The 17,794-nt window shown below is 30.8% G+C and overlaps 2 protein-coding genes across 3 annotated transcripts; both read right to left on the reverse strand.

Annotated features, from left to right (window-relative positions):
• Positions 1 to 4,234: 4,234 nt before the first annotated feature.
• LOC118062824 (O-fucosyltransferase 30) lies at positions 4,235 to 7,517 on the reverse strand. Its single transcript, XM_035076675.2, has 3 exons — positions 7,349 to 7,517; positions 6,099 to 6,671; positions 4,235 to 5,396 (listed from the first exon to the last, which is right to left on the reverse strand). The coding sequence occupies exons 2-3, from the start codon at positions 6,563 to 6,565 to the stop codon at positions 4,334 to 4,336; spliced, it is 1,530 nt and encodes a 509-aa protein (XP_034932566.1). The 5' UTR covers positions 6,566 to 6,671; positions 7,349 to 7,517; the 3' UTR covers positions 4,235 to 4,333.
• Positions 7,518 to 7,968: 451 nt separating this feature from the next.
• LOC118062825 (transcription factor MYBS3) lies at positions 7,969 to 10,698 on the reverse strand. 2 transcript variants are annotated; one of them, XM_035076677.2, is made up of 3 exons: positions 10,244 to 10,698; positions 8,962 to 9,170; positions 7,969 to 8,724 (listed from the first exon to the last, which is right to left on the reverse strand). In XM_035076677.2, exons 1-3 carry the CDS (start codon positions 10,539 to 10,541, stop codon positions 8,218 to 8,220), a joined length of 1,014 nt encoding a protein of 337 aa, XP_034932568.1. In that variant the 5' UTR covers positions 10,542 to 10,698; the 3' UTR covers positions 7,969 to 8,217. The 2 variants fall into 2 exon arrangements, with proteins under 2 accessions (XP_034932568.1, XP_034932567.1); XM_035076676.2 differs by having other exon boundaries at positions 7,969 to 8,727; positions 10,244 to 10,696.
• Positions 10,699 to 17,794: the final 7,096 nt, after the last annotated feature.

A 17,794-nucleotide genomic window follows, 5' to 3' on the forward strand; every position in this document is an offset into this window, starting at 1 on the left:
GTGATGCAACTCTAGACTCCCTAAACAAAAATCACAAATTAATTTACTAATTTATTTTATGAGCTTTGTAGTTTTAAACTCTTTATTTGCGTATAATTTTTAGTTTAATGTATATTCTATTTTTAGTTATTTATATATGTATTTTTAAAATAAATAATTTAAATAATATATTATTGTTCGTATTACGACGTGCTATGATCAAAAAAACATTTACAAGTAAAAAAACATGTCTATATCAAGAAAAATTAATTGATATTGTCGTTAAATTCAACTTAACAGGTCAAACTTGAAACCTCTCGAACATATATTTTATCTAACTCGAGTTTTTAAATTAAATTATATAGAAGTTACCATAATTTATTGTGAATTTATAAAGTATAATTACTATTTTGCCTTTATTTACACAGTTTTTGAATGGTGTTTTTCAGGATCCAAATATCATTTGCAAATTGATATGAGACAGTTTAATAGTTTATATTTTGTTACACAGTTGAATTACACATGTTACCTTTAAAAGGCAAGGAAAAATGAACGGCTAAAAGGGCTTTTGTATAATTACATTTTTACAAATAGTACAATTGTTTCATTGTACATAAAGTTAAAAAAAATACAGGGATGAGTCGAAGGATATTTTACTATTTTCTTCATGATTTTTTTGTCACATTCTATTTAGATTAAGGGCAAATTAATAGTTTTGTAAATATAAAAAAAAAATGTTGTTGTCATGTGCAACATGTGCGCCAGCAAGTACATGCTGCCCTCACCTTTTAGGTTGAGACAAAGCTATTAGGTGGTATGTGTTGCTCAAATCATGATAGTTGAGTTTTTTTTCATCTCCTTGTTTTCTCCCTCCTATGCTTAAAATTCACATTAAATCAACTAAAAATCAAGGTTATCCTTCTATTTATTTTGTCTTGCAATTATATTCCTTTTTCTTTTTATTGATCTTTGTTTGTATTGAATTCTTTGTAAAAATCTAAAACAAGAAAAGACAAGAAAGAGGATTATAATTGAATTTTTATTCTTTATTTTTTTTATCAAAACAATATTATTTTTACTTTTTAGCTGAGTAAAAAATCAAATGATTAGCTAGGAAAAAATCATTTCAACACTTATTGATATTTTTTTCCATTATTGTTTTTTTATCAAAATAATATCATTTTTACTTCTTGCATGGTAAAAAAATCTGATTAACCCATGATGTAGGACATGATGGGGTTGACTCCTGACCGGGTTTTAAAAGCATGATAAAAAAATTAAGCATCAAATATGATATGAAAATTCAATAAAATTAAACAATAAGGGAGGAAACTGCAAAAAAATATTTAATCAAGAAGAGAACTCAAAATAAAATTAATTGCAATCATAAAAATAAGGATCAAATTCAATAATAAAAATTTAAAATCAAATGATTAGGGATTAAATCAAAAAATAAAATCCAATAAAAAAAGATTAACATAAAAATAAATGGGAATAAAAAGAATGAGGATCAACATTCAATTAAAAAAACATAAAAAATAAAATGTTAATGGATAAAATTGAAAAATAAATAAATCAAATTCGATACAATTAAATAATTGAGGACCACTTTGCAAGGCCAACATACCTTTTGAGGTGGAAGAGAGAAAAAAAGAGAAGGGAGAAAAATTATCGTTGAAGCTCCTTCATGCCATGAAAACTAAAATGCACTAGCCCACTGTGTAGGTGGCATGATGCTTCAAATGCCGTTGCAAAAGGCTACCAACAACCATCGAGAGGCACTACTCACCAACTATTTTTTTAATTATAGAAAGACCAAAATACCATTGATCTTATAAGATCATTCAAAGAAAATTAAGGTTAAAAAACCTAAAATACCCCTCTAAAATCTAGGAAAACAACTCCCCTCTAAAATGAAGGGAATTTGAGATGTCAAGGCTTTGGAATTATTATTTTTCTTTTTACTTCAATGATCTCATCTTTCCTATTAAATTGTCTAATATAACCTTCGTTTATTAATAGTTACATAAATGTTTCAAGTGATTAGTGTGTTTTTTGTGTGTTCTAGAATATAATCATCAATTATTCTAGAATATAATTAAAAATAATTAAATATTATGTATGTTATATAATTTGTTGGTATATATACTATTTTACTCATAATTATAATTTTATGAAATTAAATTTATTGATGAATTTATTTTAATATATTAGCTTCACATAGAAAATATTATGTGTGTCTGTGTGTATTTGCATTCCTGAATGAATTCTCAAGGATGAATCAATCACAATAAAGACATTAATTAAAATTGTTAATTTAATTCTCGGTGATTAAATTCTCAGCAATCATATTTTAGAAAGACATCTAAGAATTTGCATACTATATTTTCTTTTAAGCCCCAGTCCTAAGTCCTTTTTCTTCTTCTTTTTCCAAGCATAGCATCACATTTTATTTATAATTGGTTTAAATAAACTCAAGAATATATATTTTTCAATAATCTTGTTTTGTTCTTAACAACAAAGGTCTACAAAACTGTATTGGCAGACGTGGTGATAGCAGTAATGTATGGAGAAATTGATGGAACTCGCACATGTCTTAAAAAATTAAATACTTTTTAAATGGCTCAGTAGAACGTTTTCATTAAAACTCCAAGTCAAGTTTAGAATAATTAAAATTCAAGAGATTTATACACACACACACACACACACACAAAAACACACATTAATATTTTTATATTTTTATCGAAATCCCAACAGAGCCTCCTTTGTATTTAAGATATTTTAATTTTTCATTTCATTCAATAACATATCATCATCGATTCAAATACATAATATTCAATAATCCTATACCTTCTATAAATTCATAATAAATCCATTAAATTCTACATGCTATTCCTTCATCTAATATTACATAATTCCAAATCTAATCAACCAACATATATCAATTCTTTGATGTCACAACGCACAGTAATAATGAAGCTTGAAGTGAAAAAGTCAATAAAAATCACACAATTCCTCCCCTTTTCTCACCCTAAACGGCCATTTATGTATTTATACCCCTCATTTTTCTATTTTTTCTTCATAGTCCCTCAAACTCTCTAAATCCTCATTTTAGCCTCACTCTTTTATCTCCTATTCAACCATTTTTTTTTATCAACAATCCATATAAATCAATTTCACCCCTCTCTAATTAATTCTATTTATTTATTTTTCTCTTTTTGAATTTGTTTTACTTGATTAACAATTAAAAAAATTAATATATATTTCTATATTAAAAACACTTTAAAAAAGTACATTATCAAACACTGTCTAGATAACGAAAGTATAAGAAGATATCTTTGTATGTGTTCTCAGTCTATCCCATTTAAATTTCATGTGACTGCTTTATCGGATACTATTTGAAGGATTTGATTGGAAATTTTATTGATATATCAAGAATTTTTAAAATGCTTTTAAATAATTATTACCATAATTTTAAATATTACCTAATAAATCCGCGCAGAGTCCCCCGACTACACGTTAAAGAAAGAAATAAAGCATGCAAAGACAAGACAAAAAAAAAAAAAAAAAGAGTGAGGAAAGGGTGGAAAATCACTTTCTCAGGCACGCTGGTGGTCCGTAATGGCATACAGACCAGATTCAGATTCTCGGTAGATAAAGAAGGATCTTGGTGTCCTCTTTTCCATTTTTATGCACGTTATTCTTGGGCTGCTGTTTCTCTTGTGATTGGAGATCAAAGAAGATAAATAAAGCATTTGGAGCTATCCAACCATGCCATTAACGTGCAAATTATTGATGTTTTATTGAAAGTTGAAGCTTTAAGGGTTTTTGTTTTGTGATTAAAAAATTCATTTTATAAGCAAGATTTAATAAATTCTTTTATGTATACCAAATTAATATGAAAATACATTTTTTTCTGATTCTCTGAGAAATAGACTAGATGGGAGCAAGACTTGCAGGAGCTTAACACGCCATGAGCCCAAGATACGAACATATGGAATCTACGAGTGGACTCACATGGTTGAGTTTTGGACCAGGGCTCAGCCTGTGCTGCTCCAATATTTATCATGGCCAATTTGTGCAAGCCTGATTTCCCGTGTAGTTATTTGTTTTTTGTAAAAGTCCAAAATACGAAGAACCCTCTGTGTTTATTAAACTATCCGACTTGCATTCTTAAGTTACAATTACAATTGATCTTAGCGCAGTAAAACTACCTATCAAAATTTATGGATTACTCTCCTTTCTGAAAGCAATATAGAAATTAAACCAGCATAAATGAAATGGAAAGCAGAAAAATCCTTCCCGGGCATACATCAATCTAACAACCAGGACCAACTGTCATGTTGCAGTCAGACTAGGACTTAGAACATACATCAGATTTCCTCATCAACTCTATACTGTCGGCAATAGTTGACCCAGCAGTCCCAACAAAACCAAGGGAAGCACAGCTACAAACACTTTTCTCTATGTACAAAAGTATGTCGGGTAACCTCTGATGTGGACAATTCATCTTCATCTTGCTCTCTCCATTAAGACCCCTCAGAGCAGATCCAAACCTCAGGCCATGCCCAGCAACCGCAAGATTCTTTGCTGTTTTCTTGACCAGCTCATCTTCTTCTCTCAAAAAGTATAGCTTAAAATGGTTAACCTCACTAGCCATGTCCCCCAAGAAACTTCCGGTCCAATTACCTTGAGGAAGATCAGTCATTACAAAAATATGTATAGGTTTAGATCCACTCTGCTTTAAAACTTCTAGCTTTTGTTTTAAGCCCTGAAATGTAGCCTTCCAGTGGTTCTTAAACTGTCCATCCAACAACCTGAGCTGCGCACAAAGAAAAGGAGCCTTTATGGTCTCTAAAGCAAACTTCTTCCCTGCATTTAGGATTTCAGGGACAAAAGGAAGAAATTCACTGTTGTCAATCAAAGATTGTATCCTTTGATCCCTTCGTGCTTCATGGATATCAATATGGAGCTCCGAACCTTTGTATGGAGCAGTGAAAAGACTTCCAAATGCGAGGACAGTGGCTGATCCAGCTTCAGAACCAGGTCCAAGGCTCTTGTATACATCCTGGCGTCTCCTAACATATGAAATTTTCTTCTTCTTCTTTAGCTGTTCATCAGGTTGAAATGAATCCAACACTCTGTCCTCGTCACCATTCTTATAAGTCCAAACAGTGGTTCTGCAATCTTCATCTACAGCATATAAACACTTGTCTACATTACCATGAATCCCGGACAGTATTGATCCACACAGGTTGAGGCTATCAAACAAAGAAGATTGAGCATTTAAATCATTTGAACAGGTGAAATCCATATTCACATTGCACCATAGCGATGCAAAAACCCTGAAATCTATCGCTTTAATGGAAGAAGGTACCAGAGATGAAATATCGATGATGTCGGCCATAGAGATATACCTGCAAATTAACAAAGGAATATACATAAGCTAATCTTGAAGAGGATTGGAGTATTCAATTGAAGAAATATGATACACCTGTTCTTCAAAACAAAAGGGCAAGGCATATTCAAATAAACTAAAACAAATTGAGTATTCCTCCATTAATTGATGTGACAGCAGAGAGATATAAAGCTTGTTAGGCTGCTGGGAAATAATTTCAAAAATACTGTGGAAGTCTTACATTTCTCCACAATTGAGATTCAAAAATAAGGCTATTTAATCAACCGCGTCCAAAAATGCGTACTGGTCTAAGCCGAACAATTTGGCATTCCTTTGTTCAGAGATAGAAGTAGGTCTTGATTTGCAATTTAAAAAAAAAAAGACAGTAGAACAAAATATTTAGCTGGTTTTCCACGGGGAACTTACTTCAAAATATATGATTGTAAGTCTCAGAGATCTCAATTTCAGATTCTACTGAAATCTATTTACAGTCTTAACAGTATCAGCTGAGATAGACATCCCATTTCTCCCACATCCAGTAAAGCAAAGGTTCTAATTCTTCTCCTTACTACAGTTTTCTCACCACCTGATAATAGTCCTCAAAATATTGACCGGGTCTCATTGCCCAAACTAAACTCAGAATAAAAAACTGAATTAACATACTAACACAAGAACCATGAAATGCAAAAGAAACCCAGTAAAGGCTAGAGAGCAGACTCACCTGCCAGTCTTAACAAGGTCAAGAACGTGATCCCAAACTGAAACCCTAATCTCTTTAGGTCCCAAAACCCTAAATTTAGGGCAACTACCAAGAGCAACAGCGTGGTGATCAAGAACAGGAGGCACAATTAAGGTTCTATTCAAAATCCCAGCCATTAAGATCCCATTCTTGAACTCTGATAACTGGTTGCTGAACCCACTGTGTGGTGCATACCATAGGAACTTCTCTCCTAGGGCTAGGGTTTGGAATTTGGAGCATTGCGAGATTAGAGGATTATTTGTAATGGTTTTGGAGAAAAGTGAATTGGGGGTTATTTTAAAGAAGGAGATGAAAAGGAAAATAAAGAGGAAGAGAGAGAGAATTAGTAAGAGAGAAAGCGGAGATTTGAGAGGTTGTGTTTGTTTTTTCTTGATCCATGATGATGATTTTGTTGTGTTTTTGTCAAGATTGAAGGCAGCATTCTTCATTGTTTCTTCTCTTTCTTTCAGCTTTTTCTTCCTTCTGCTTTTGTTTTAACGTTGGAACTTGGAAGAGACACCTTCCGATGAACGTCTGGCTGTCGGCCCAGTAGGCCTGTTAGTTGATTTCAAAAAAAAAAAAAAAAAAAAATATATATATATATATATATATATATATTCTAACAAAAATGTGGGATTTTTGGAGTAGATTTAATAACTTATAAACAGAAGCATGTTTTAAAAATTATTTAAGAACTTAGAAAAAACTAATAGAGACTGATTTTTATTTTAAAAAACAGAAAAAAAAAAAATCTTTTTTATAGCTAGTAACCTAAATTTTTTACTCTCTCTATTTCAGTTTTCTTCTGAGAAATTTAACAATAAAAAAATATCTAAAAAATATATTTTGATATATTTGTATTATTTACAACACTATTTTAAAAGAGTTTAAAATTCAAACATTTGTTTTTGACAAGTTCAACTATTAACAAGCTAATTTTAAAATTATTAATTAATTTTTTTCATTGAGTTGATATTGATTTAAAAAAAAAAAGGTCTAAAAAAAAGAAAAATAAAAAATATATTTGTTGAAGGGGAAAAAAGCCAAAATAAATATGGATCCAGGAAGAGACAAAATTGCATTACCTATAAATAGTGAAGAAAGAAATCTAGAAAAACATTAGCTACAAAAGAAAAAAGAGAAAAAAAAAAAACACACACACACATTTACTTAGATTTTCACCGAAGACTTTCTCTCCTAAAAAAATCACCAAAAAAGAAGAAGCCACACACCTGTGAACCATAAGAAACTAAGCCTTCAAGCCAAAAATAAAGCAGCCTCTTTTCTTCGATCTCGGCTCTCTCTTTTACTGTCAACACACACAAACCCATACCCACTAGCATCAACAACACCCCAAGTCCATGATTTCCCTAGATAAACCCTTATTTCACCATCAACTATGCTAAACTATCAAGAATATAAAAATCAAAGGCAATCGCCTACTCCTTGATTTTCCCCAAGAACGTTGCACTGAATTTCTCAATTTCAGAAGCTATGAGATGCGCAGCTAAGAGCTGCATTGTGCCTGCATGTAGATGGAGGCCCATTCTGGACTTCTGTGATCTATCTTGATGCTTCTCATCATGGAGACTTAAACGACGTCGTTTGGAAAACAATACTCATCGGTTTCTTATAAAAGCAACAGGGTCCCCATGCCATATGCAGAAGCAGCTTAATATGGATCTCAAAACTTGAAAAGAAAATGCCCGTGTTGGTCAGATGTTTTCGGTTTCGGACCCTATCTCTAGCTCACTGAAGATTGGTTGAAACTACTTTATCAGCACAGTTCTCTCAGTTATGGGTTTCTGACTGACACTCTCAATCAGCACTGATAAATGGCGGAAGGCGCAGCAAACAGAATAAACAATGCACAGAGAGAACGTTAAAGATTCAAATAACTTTACACAAGATGCTAACAGCCTACATAAGACTAACTTAAACAAGTTAATGCTAGAACTTAAAAGAACAACATTATTACAAGAATCCCACAAAAGAATGTAAACCCAAACCAGCCTGCACGTTATAGTCTGATATAGACTGTAAATTGTGAAGCTCATCAGCACTGAGCTAACCTACGATTTCAATCGCAGCAAAGCTGCCTTTAAACTGCATGGATTGGGCTGCTGCTTCTGTTCATGCTCGAACTGTTAGAGGCTGGATTAGCATGGAACGCAGATTGTCTTGGTGAACCTTCAAGCAATTTCTGGGAAAGAGAAGAGGGGCCATCCTGGCCAATACATTCTCCCAAACTCAGTTTTGACATGCCAACCAGCTCGTCAACATTGATTGGACTTTTTGAATGCACTGCTGTTGGCTTAAGAACCTCATGTGTCTCTGTCTTTGTGGGCTCCGCACTGTGTCCAGACCAAAATGGAATACAATATGGGAAGAAAGGCGAGAAATAGGATGGGTATACTACTGGATAAGCGGACTGGGAGCTATCTGGCTTAGGAGGTGGGGGTTCCCCATCGTTGGAGTTGGTAGAATCCATAGATTCACATTCTTCATCCAAAGGAGGAGGGACAGGCACTGGAGTTTCACTTTGTGCTTCAGACTCTTGTTCGATTGTAGACAAGAAGTCCTGTGATTCCATCGGAGTGTCTCCTGGCTGCTGCAAATGCAGAATGGACAGGGAAAAATATACATCAGACAACTCAAAAGGGTGGGAAGAATCAAGAGTTGTAAACTTGATGCACCAATAAAATGATCACGAGGTAACAGGAGATGGGTGGAATATCATGATGAAGAAGCATAAAGTGATATTTTAATGTGGCATGGAGATGAAACTGCACTTGAACGTGTGATTCATTGCTCGGATAGACAATAAAGAAAAAACAGAGCTCACTTCATCAGCAACTATATCAAACAGGCTGGAACGTCTTTTCCTCCTAGACACATTGCTTTGCCTGATGAAATATTTCTGAGCATGACTGGCCACCTGAGTTGGTGTCCTTGATATAACATAATTACGAGCAATTCCACGCCAGTCACCTTTACCAAGCTTCTGCAGACCTAGTAGAAACATCCTATGTTCCTCTTCAGTCCATGGAACACCTGCACCACTTGTTATTAGTCATTCAGGATTAAAGAGCGCATATACCAATACAAGAAACATATAAATCTGATACATGTTCCTCATAACTCGTTGAATATCTGCGATTTTTTGGCACTACAAACAAAATTTCTAGTTTGGAAGGCATACTGTTCATCAAAAGTTTTCTTGTATGGAAATTTCCATCCCTACTTTTCTCAACTAACCCTTGATAAACCAGGACAAACCTAAATTATGGGTGTTCGGAGACTCCCATACTGCCTGTGTCATATTCAAGGTTTTCTTTATTTCATCGTTTTAAATGATGGGGCTTTATTTTCCAAAAAAATACAAAAACAAAGATTTTTTCGTCTCGGAGGCAGACATTATTCCAAGAAACAAAAAAATCAGTCAAATATGGGGACTGTAAATAACTAATTAACTCCTTATGAGCCTAGCTAAAAATGAAATAGCAAAAAGGAAAAGATCCCACACCAATAAGGGTTTCGTCCACATAAATGGGATGGGACATGGAGAACAAATACATCAGCAATAAAATGTGCCCAGGAAAACAATTTGCTTATTTAAGCCAAGCCTATCACTTTCTGAAAAACAAAGTAAAAACCAAGCATAAAGTACAATCTTCTTTTCTTGTCCTCTTCTCAGATACCAAACAAATAATTACAGACAGCATTATCAGGTCTTTATAGCACTCAACTAATAAGAATGTAAATTTCAACCCCTCATTTGTTTCCAGAAAACAAAACAAGAATCCTACTTTCCCCCCCATAATCTCATAACCAGAATAAGACTTCATTTTTCGGAAACTTCAATAACCTGAATTCACTAACAACCCAACATGGACTTTTTTCTCTTTCTATAGGAAAAAAAAAAACTTGCGCTCGTTTATCTACACATAATAAAATCAAATTAAGGCATAAAGGAACACAATTTTAAACGTTTGAACATGGAAAAAACAATCTCATGAAGGACAACCCAGTTCTAAACTAATGATCACAAATCAAATCAAATCAAATCATGATAAGGGAGATTTGAAACATAATTAAATTAGTTACTTCGCATAATTCAAACCAACCTTTCTTTCTCTCACGACTCGAAGAGGACCCAGGAACGAAATCCTCAGAAGCATAGCCGGCGGTGGCGGCGGCAATACCGTGATCAGGGGTATCACCTGGTGATCCGGGATTGTTAGGACCGGAAGTGAGGGGCCCGCCCACATTAGAAGACCCAGTATAGTGACTTAAATTACCCATACTAGCACTTTTCCGGATCGACCCGTCAGTCAATCGGACCCCAAACAACTTGACCCCTCGGTTGGGGCAAGTCCGGGAGTTGTGCCCGTTGTGACTGCAATGCGAGCACCGCCTCGTCATCTTTGCTTCTGGTTCAGATTATCAGAAATTGGTTTTAATCCGGATCTAATAGGATCCGAATAGCATGACCCGAACAGAAAGATAGTGTTTTTGGTTTCTCCAGATTGGAGAGAGAGGAACGAGCGAGGGGGGGGAGGGAGAGACAATATCCTTATATCCGTAGTTTAGGTCTGAGGATTATTAGATATAGAGGCGATAGTTATCACCTGCTTCGCGTGATGTTTTTGAGTTTATTCTCTTGGCCGTTGATCTGGTCAAAGAGATGGGACATGTTTAGTTGACTTTGACCCCAGTCTTGTGGGTGTCGTGGAATTTGAGTAACTTGGTTCTTGTATAACTTGTTAGAGTGGATGTGGTCAAGGAAATGGGATGTTGTTTTCCGTTTTCTTTTTCTATTTGATAAATAAATAAATCAGCTGGAATTTAATTGCGTGTGTCGTCACCAATAATTATTAAGGGAATGATAATGAAAAAATCTTATTTAAATTATTAAATTGGGGGTATGAACATCTCATGCAATTACTTGGTTTGCTTGAGGATTGGGAGCATGGAAAGTACTTGGCACCTTATGCATTGACCATGACTATAAATTTTGTCGTGACTTGGATTTAAATAATGCTTAATCTGTTTATCCTTGGCGTTTTTAACTCGCAATGATTTAGATCCGGGGCACACGCTTTGCTGGGGGGAGAAAACAAAAATCTTGACATAAAAATATACTAAAAAAAAAAATTAAACTGAGTTTATTCAGAATAGATATAAAATTAAAAAAAAAATATATAAAAGAAATGAAAAAAAAAATGCACAAAGATCAATTTTGTATACATGAAATATTGACATCAAATAATACTAAGGAAAAAAAAGTTTAAGTCTCAAATAATTTAAATAATATAAATAAAAAATAATATTTGTTCATCAATAATATAAGAAAATGTAATATCAAAAGAGAGAAACTGAAAAAAAAAATTCAATTAAACTCTACAACAATGAATATAAAATTGAGATAAGTTTATAGAAAGAAACAGGAAAAAAAAAAAGGAATTACTTGAAAGGAAACATGAAAAAAACATAAAGATAAATTTTGAATACATAAAATGTTTAATGATAAAATCAAGATAAATAAAATTTAAAATAACAAAAAAAAAACTAGAATCAACGTGCATTAATCTTTGAAACCAATGATTTTGATCATGAATCTGAGACTAACCCTGTAGAAGTAAAAACAAAAAAGAAAGGAAGCAAAACTCTAAAAAAAAAAAACAGCTTGAAAAAATAAAATAAAAACTAAACAAATAAGGCAAATTTTCTAAACTTGGTTCAATATCTAAAAACTCGCAACCCGTTAAATTTCTGGATCTGAATGAATCAATAAACTTGATTTTCAATCAATTTAACTTTAAAAGATAAAATCATAAAAAAATTATAAATTTTTAAAACTTGTAAATGCAAAAAAGATAACAAAAAAAAATAAAGATCAAATTTTATAGAAAAAACCATAAATAAGAAAATTATAAAAAAACACACTAAAAAATAATTTTAAATAAAACAAATAATAGTATAAAAGAATAGATATTAAATTTGAAAGATAAGAAAAATAAAAAAAATAAATTAAAAAATATATGTAATTTTTTTTAATGCAAACATGTTTTATTTTTTATAAAAACATGACTTGAGGTATAATTGTTAACCAGAAAAAATTTAGTATATGGACTAACAAAAAAAGAGAGAGAGAAATGAACAAAAAATGCATAATTAGAAAAAATTATATAAAAAAATTTTAACCAGTAATGATATAAATACGAAATAATAGAATTAAAATAAAATATTAACTAAAAAAAAGAGGAAAAACCAAAAAAAAAAAAAAAAGTTTGGGCGAATCTTTTATTACAGTTAAACAAGAGGTATGGGGTCCCATCATGTCTTAGAAAAGTAGGTTATTGTGTTTAGATGAACAAAGCTTAACAATGACAAAGCACATGTTAAACAAATAAATAAATATGTTGTGAAGCTTAATAATCAACCTTACCTACCAACTATTCGCATCTGTATGTTTATTATTATTACAGTTAACACGTTATTTCATTTTTAAATATAGTTTTTCATATAATAAATTTAATGTTTGTAGAAAACCTTAATTCAGAGCTAATGTATTCAAATCTTTATAACAGCTTTTATATATTTTCATATCATAAATAATGTTTAAATTAACACTCGCAAGGTGATCGATATTCTTAACATTTGAGCTACTTTTTCTTATAAAAAGATGGAATTTGAAACCCAATTAAACTTCAATCTCAAAAAAGTAAAAATAAACATTTAAAGAAAAAAAATACAATTAGGGATTAAATTAAAAAAAAAATGAAAACAATTGAATTTAGATAAAAATAAAAAAATTAGAAAGCCAATAACTAAATTGAAAATTATGCCAAATTTGAAAGACTATTTTCACGCAATAAGGGATGAGATTGAGAAGAATAAGAGAAAACAAAGAAAATTGGCTAAATAATTGAAAAATAAAAAGTAAATGGCTAAATGAAAAGGGTGTTAATATTGAGGAACCATTTTAAATGCAGTCAGGAACGAAAGAAATATTAAGAAAAAAGATCAAAATTAAAATAATAAAAAGACAAGTATTGAATTTAAAGACACAAAAATTAAGGGATCAATGTGCAAATTTGAGAATTTTAATTAAGACAAAAAAATTAAGGAACAAAAATAAATCAACACATTTTAGGTAAAATAACGTTGTTTCATGTTATATGTTTTTTTTAGAAAAGACAAATCATCAAAACAACTTTGTTTTGGTGTATGGCCAAAACATTACCATTTCTTCTCTAACATGCTTCCTCTTATTTTATTGTTTTCTTCATGGATTTTTGAATCACTTCGTCCACTCTTTTCTCTCTCCTGTAACACCTAAAAATGCCAAATAACAGACTCCCTTTGCATGTGTAATACATTCTTAACCAAATACTATATGATTTCACCTCTTAAAAAATTAGTGCAAAGAGGCTAACCCAAACATGTTTTATTATAGTGTATGATTATAGTGAAGAATTTAAATTATCCTAAGAATATTAATGGCCACAATCATTCCACCAAGAAAAAGGTTCCAAGAGCTTTGTGATTACATATAAGTAAGGGGAATGTGAAAAATAAGAGGATCCAAGATAGAAAAAGAATGTTGAAAAAGAGAGAGAGGGGAGAAAAGAAAGAGTCTTGAGCCAAGAAAAGTGGGGGGCTTGGTTTAGGAAGTAGCAAAAAAGAGAATAATAAGAAAGAGAGAAAAATACAAAGGAAAACAAAAAAAGAAAAGGAAACTGAATGTAAAGAAAAAAAAAACACACACGCACACACAGAGGGGGGGATTTTTTAGCTGGATAGGGGTGTGTTTTAAGCCATCCAATAGTGGGAGGGTGAAGAAGAAGAAAAGGGAAAGAAAAATAAGCGAAAATGGAACAGAAAGAAAAGGAAAACCAAAGCTAGAAGAGAGAAAACCATCTAAAAACCCTAGCATCGTCAACCAGCCACTATCTCTACTACCAACAACTACCACAATAGCTCCACCCTTGTCTAGAATAAGCCCCAAGGTAAACCAAACCCCTTTCCTTTCATTTTTCTTTTTCCCTTGAGTTTGCATGAAAATTACTATTCAAAGTGCATTCTAATGAACATGTTATTATTCATGCATGAACACTATTTACTCGTGCATTTTCATTTTATTTTTATATGATTTGTGTCTATATTATCTTACTTCGTGAAAATATAATATGTTCTTTTTACATATGCATGTGTGTATAAAAACTCATTTAAACAAAAAAACAAAAATTGTCTTGACTAGTTTTTCATCAAGTTAGATTCATGTTTTGAGTAAACTTGGTTTTTAACGGCTGGGACAATATGTCTCTTAATTCTTAAGGACCAATATAGGCCTAGCATGGGATTTTAAATTTTAAAATGAGTTTAATAATAAGTAAACGTGTTTTCATCAAGTTAACATCATGTTTTGAAAACCTGAATTTCATTTAGAGGTCAATGTAGGCATATCACGATGATTTAAACCAAAAAAGAGTTAATTAATAAGTTCACGAGAGTCCTTCAAATGGGATCGACATGGGTTTAGTGCGGTTTTTGTTCAGGTTTTTGTTTTAAAAAATAAGATAATATATATAACAAAGAAAAATTATCGAGATGTGAGACTCCTGGTTCAGGGCATGGTGCCAACTCGACAAACATTCATCGACGATAAATGATTTATGAATAAGCTCATAAAACATTTTAGGTAGTTAATGGCATGCATAAAATAAATTTAGAAGAAAACACATAAATAAGATAACCTTTTCTTAGAAAAAATGGTGATGCTTATCTTCTTCTAAGCATAACAAACTATTTATTCAAATTTTTGAAACTAGTATATATTTTAAAAATTTTAATCTCCTTGAAGAACTAAGTGTCGACTCCTTTTTGTCATTTTTCCTTTTAATTTTTAGGGGTTCCAATTATCTCGAGTAGCGACACCCCACCTAAATTATCTATTTTGATAATTATTTGTTGAACATATATTTTTTTTGATATAAAAGAAAAAAAAAGAAAAAAAAATGGATTGTTCATAAACATATCAATAAAAAAAAAACTAGGGTTATATAAAGGAAAAATAGAACTTGACAAACTAAAATTTAGTTTTCTAGTTTTTCAAAGTTGTACTAAGTTTGAAAAAACATATTTAAGAAGTTTTCCATAATTTTTTCAATACAAGTTTTATATTGTTTTCCAAATAAATAAATAAATCAACTATATATTTTTTGTTATATACAAGCACCTGTTATTAATATAAAAAAAATTAAAATTTTTTTTTTATATATTGTTTATATTCAATTAGTGTTATAAATTTAGTTCTTATTATAAATCTAATATAAAGATTTTTTTTTTTTTTGAGTTAACAATATACGTTTTTCATGATAATTTTTTAATTCAAATGAAATAAAATTAATATTCTATAATTATATTATTACAAATATAAAATATTAAGATAACTATTATATATTATGATTATGATTTTTTTTAGGAAAATAGTTATAATCTTGATGTATTTCTTTTTTTTCTTGAAAAAATTATTTTATTTATAATGTAGTTTCCATCATTACGTATTATTTATTATATTCATTTTAATATTGATTTACAGATTATTATTATAAATTATAGTTAGATACCATCATTAACGTTTAACCCTTTATCCTTCAAAATATAACCTCTAATTAATTACATGAGCCGAACAGTAGGTTCCATTGTAAGTTCCGCAACTGTGTGGTACACGTGTGCGGATAAGGATCGATGTTAAGAGCATAACGTGATCTGATTACAAATAGAGTATCGGTGAGATGTTGCGAGGGGTGTGAGCCACGTGGATGTGTAATAAAAGTGGTTTGGGTACAGCATATTCTAGCGTATAATAGCATCCAATTTAGGATTAGAATCTCTTATCGTACGATTACTATTAATTATTGCTTATCCATCCCCTCCCTCCCTTATCCACCGGCACCAACTTCTTTTTATCACCAGTGGGCCCTCCCCTGCATTCCGGCCACAATTCTATTTGGTTAAAATTAATTTTTTAAAATTGTTTTTATATGTTAATATTAAAAATATTATTTTAAATAAAAAAAATTAAACACAATATATATCATAATCTAAAAAAATTATATTAAAAAAAAAACCATAAGACAACATGATGTTTCATATTGTATTAAAAAATTAAAATTAAGCGAGTTTTTGAAAACATGGTTATTGTGTTTTTTTAAAAAAATAAATTTTTTTATGTTAAAATTAATTTTATTTTTATATGTTTTAAATCATTCTAAAATATTGTTTTTAAAATAAAAAAATATATTATTTTAATATATTTTAATATAAAAAATATTAAAAAAAAACTGAACTGCGCTCTGGAACCACATTAGACAGATGTATATGACAATATTCTCGTAATAAATATATATATCCATAAAGTAAGAAAATAGAAGAGTTGCACGGAACTCAATTTCACAAGTGATAGGTTACTTTAATTGTGCGGGCATCGCGCCCACGACTATTCCCTCTCTGAGGACCTTCAACGCAGGACCTTTGACCAAATGGGCTAGACCGTACAAGTGATAGTTACTTATCCCCTCGATTGTGACGTTTAGTAGGACCAAGGTGTAGAGTTCCATAAGAAATAAATCAATTGCATATGGATATTGTTTTTCAAATCTTTATTTACATAGATACTTAAAAGAAATCAATAGGAATAAATTTGATCCCCGAGGCATAGCCGATGATAAATACATGCTTTTAAAAATAAAATAAAAAAATATTTGATATTATAATAAGAGTTGTTTTTTAAATATTTTTTTATTTTTAAAATTAATCAAAACAATTCAAAAATATTAAAAATATATAATTTTTTTAAAAAAACAGTGTTTTTGTCATAAAAATAAAAAAACATATACGTGTTGCTCTTGTCTAGAGAAAAATTAAGGAAAAGGAATAATCAGGTAGGATTTGTGTGTTTGAATATAGGAGATAGCTTAAGCTTTTTTGGTGAGATGTATATAAATTTTTTTTTTTTTTTAATTTTTTAAAAGTATAGTTTGTGTTTAAAGGCTATTATACATTTGAAAAAAAAAAAATATCACATCTCCAATTCAAAACACAAAAAAAAATTGATGAAAAGAAAACTATGGTGAACTTTAAGGAAAGGGTGTGTATGTGATCAAATCATGATTCGTTTGTTTTGTACGGTGTGGGTTAACTAAAATATTCAACTTGTTTGTCATTATTTTTAAAAATATATTAAAATAATATTATTTTATTACTTTTTAAAATTTATTTCTAACATTAACATGCTAAAATAATATTAAAAACATCTAAAAAATTAATTTAAAATAAAAAATATTAATTATTTTCAAAAATATTCTTAAACTCAAATACAAAAATAAGCATGTGATCATAGATGCTTGCCTTGCTTGACCTTCTTTCTTTCTAATTCATGGGTTCTCTGTCATACGTGTTGCTTCTTCTGGTCCCCCTACCCTAAACTAGAGTAAGTGGTTTATTAGATTTAGACGTGTCTCCTGAAGACACGTGTAATGGAATGGAAGTTGACAATTTCTCTTTATCAACTTCCCCCCTTCTTTGACCTTTCCGTCCCCCCATGTTCTTCGATCTTTAACTTCAAATTTCTTTTTCTTTCGCTTTCGGTTTATAATTTTTCTCTCTCG

Source organism: Populus alba, chromosome 3 (genome assembly GCF_005239225.2).
Source record: "Populus alba chromosome 3, ASM523922v2, whole genome shotgun sequence".
Lineage (NCBI taxonomy): Eukaryota > Viridiplantae > Streptophyta > Magnoliopsida > Malpighiales > Salicaceae > Populus > Populus alba.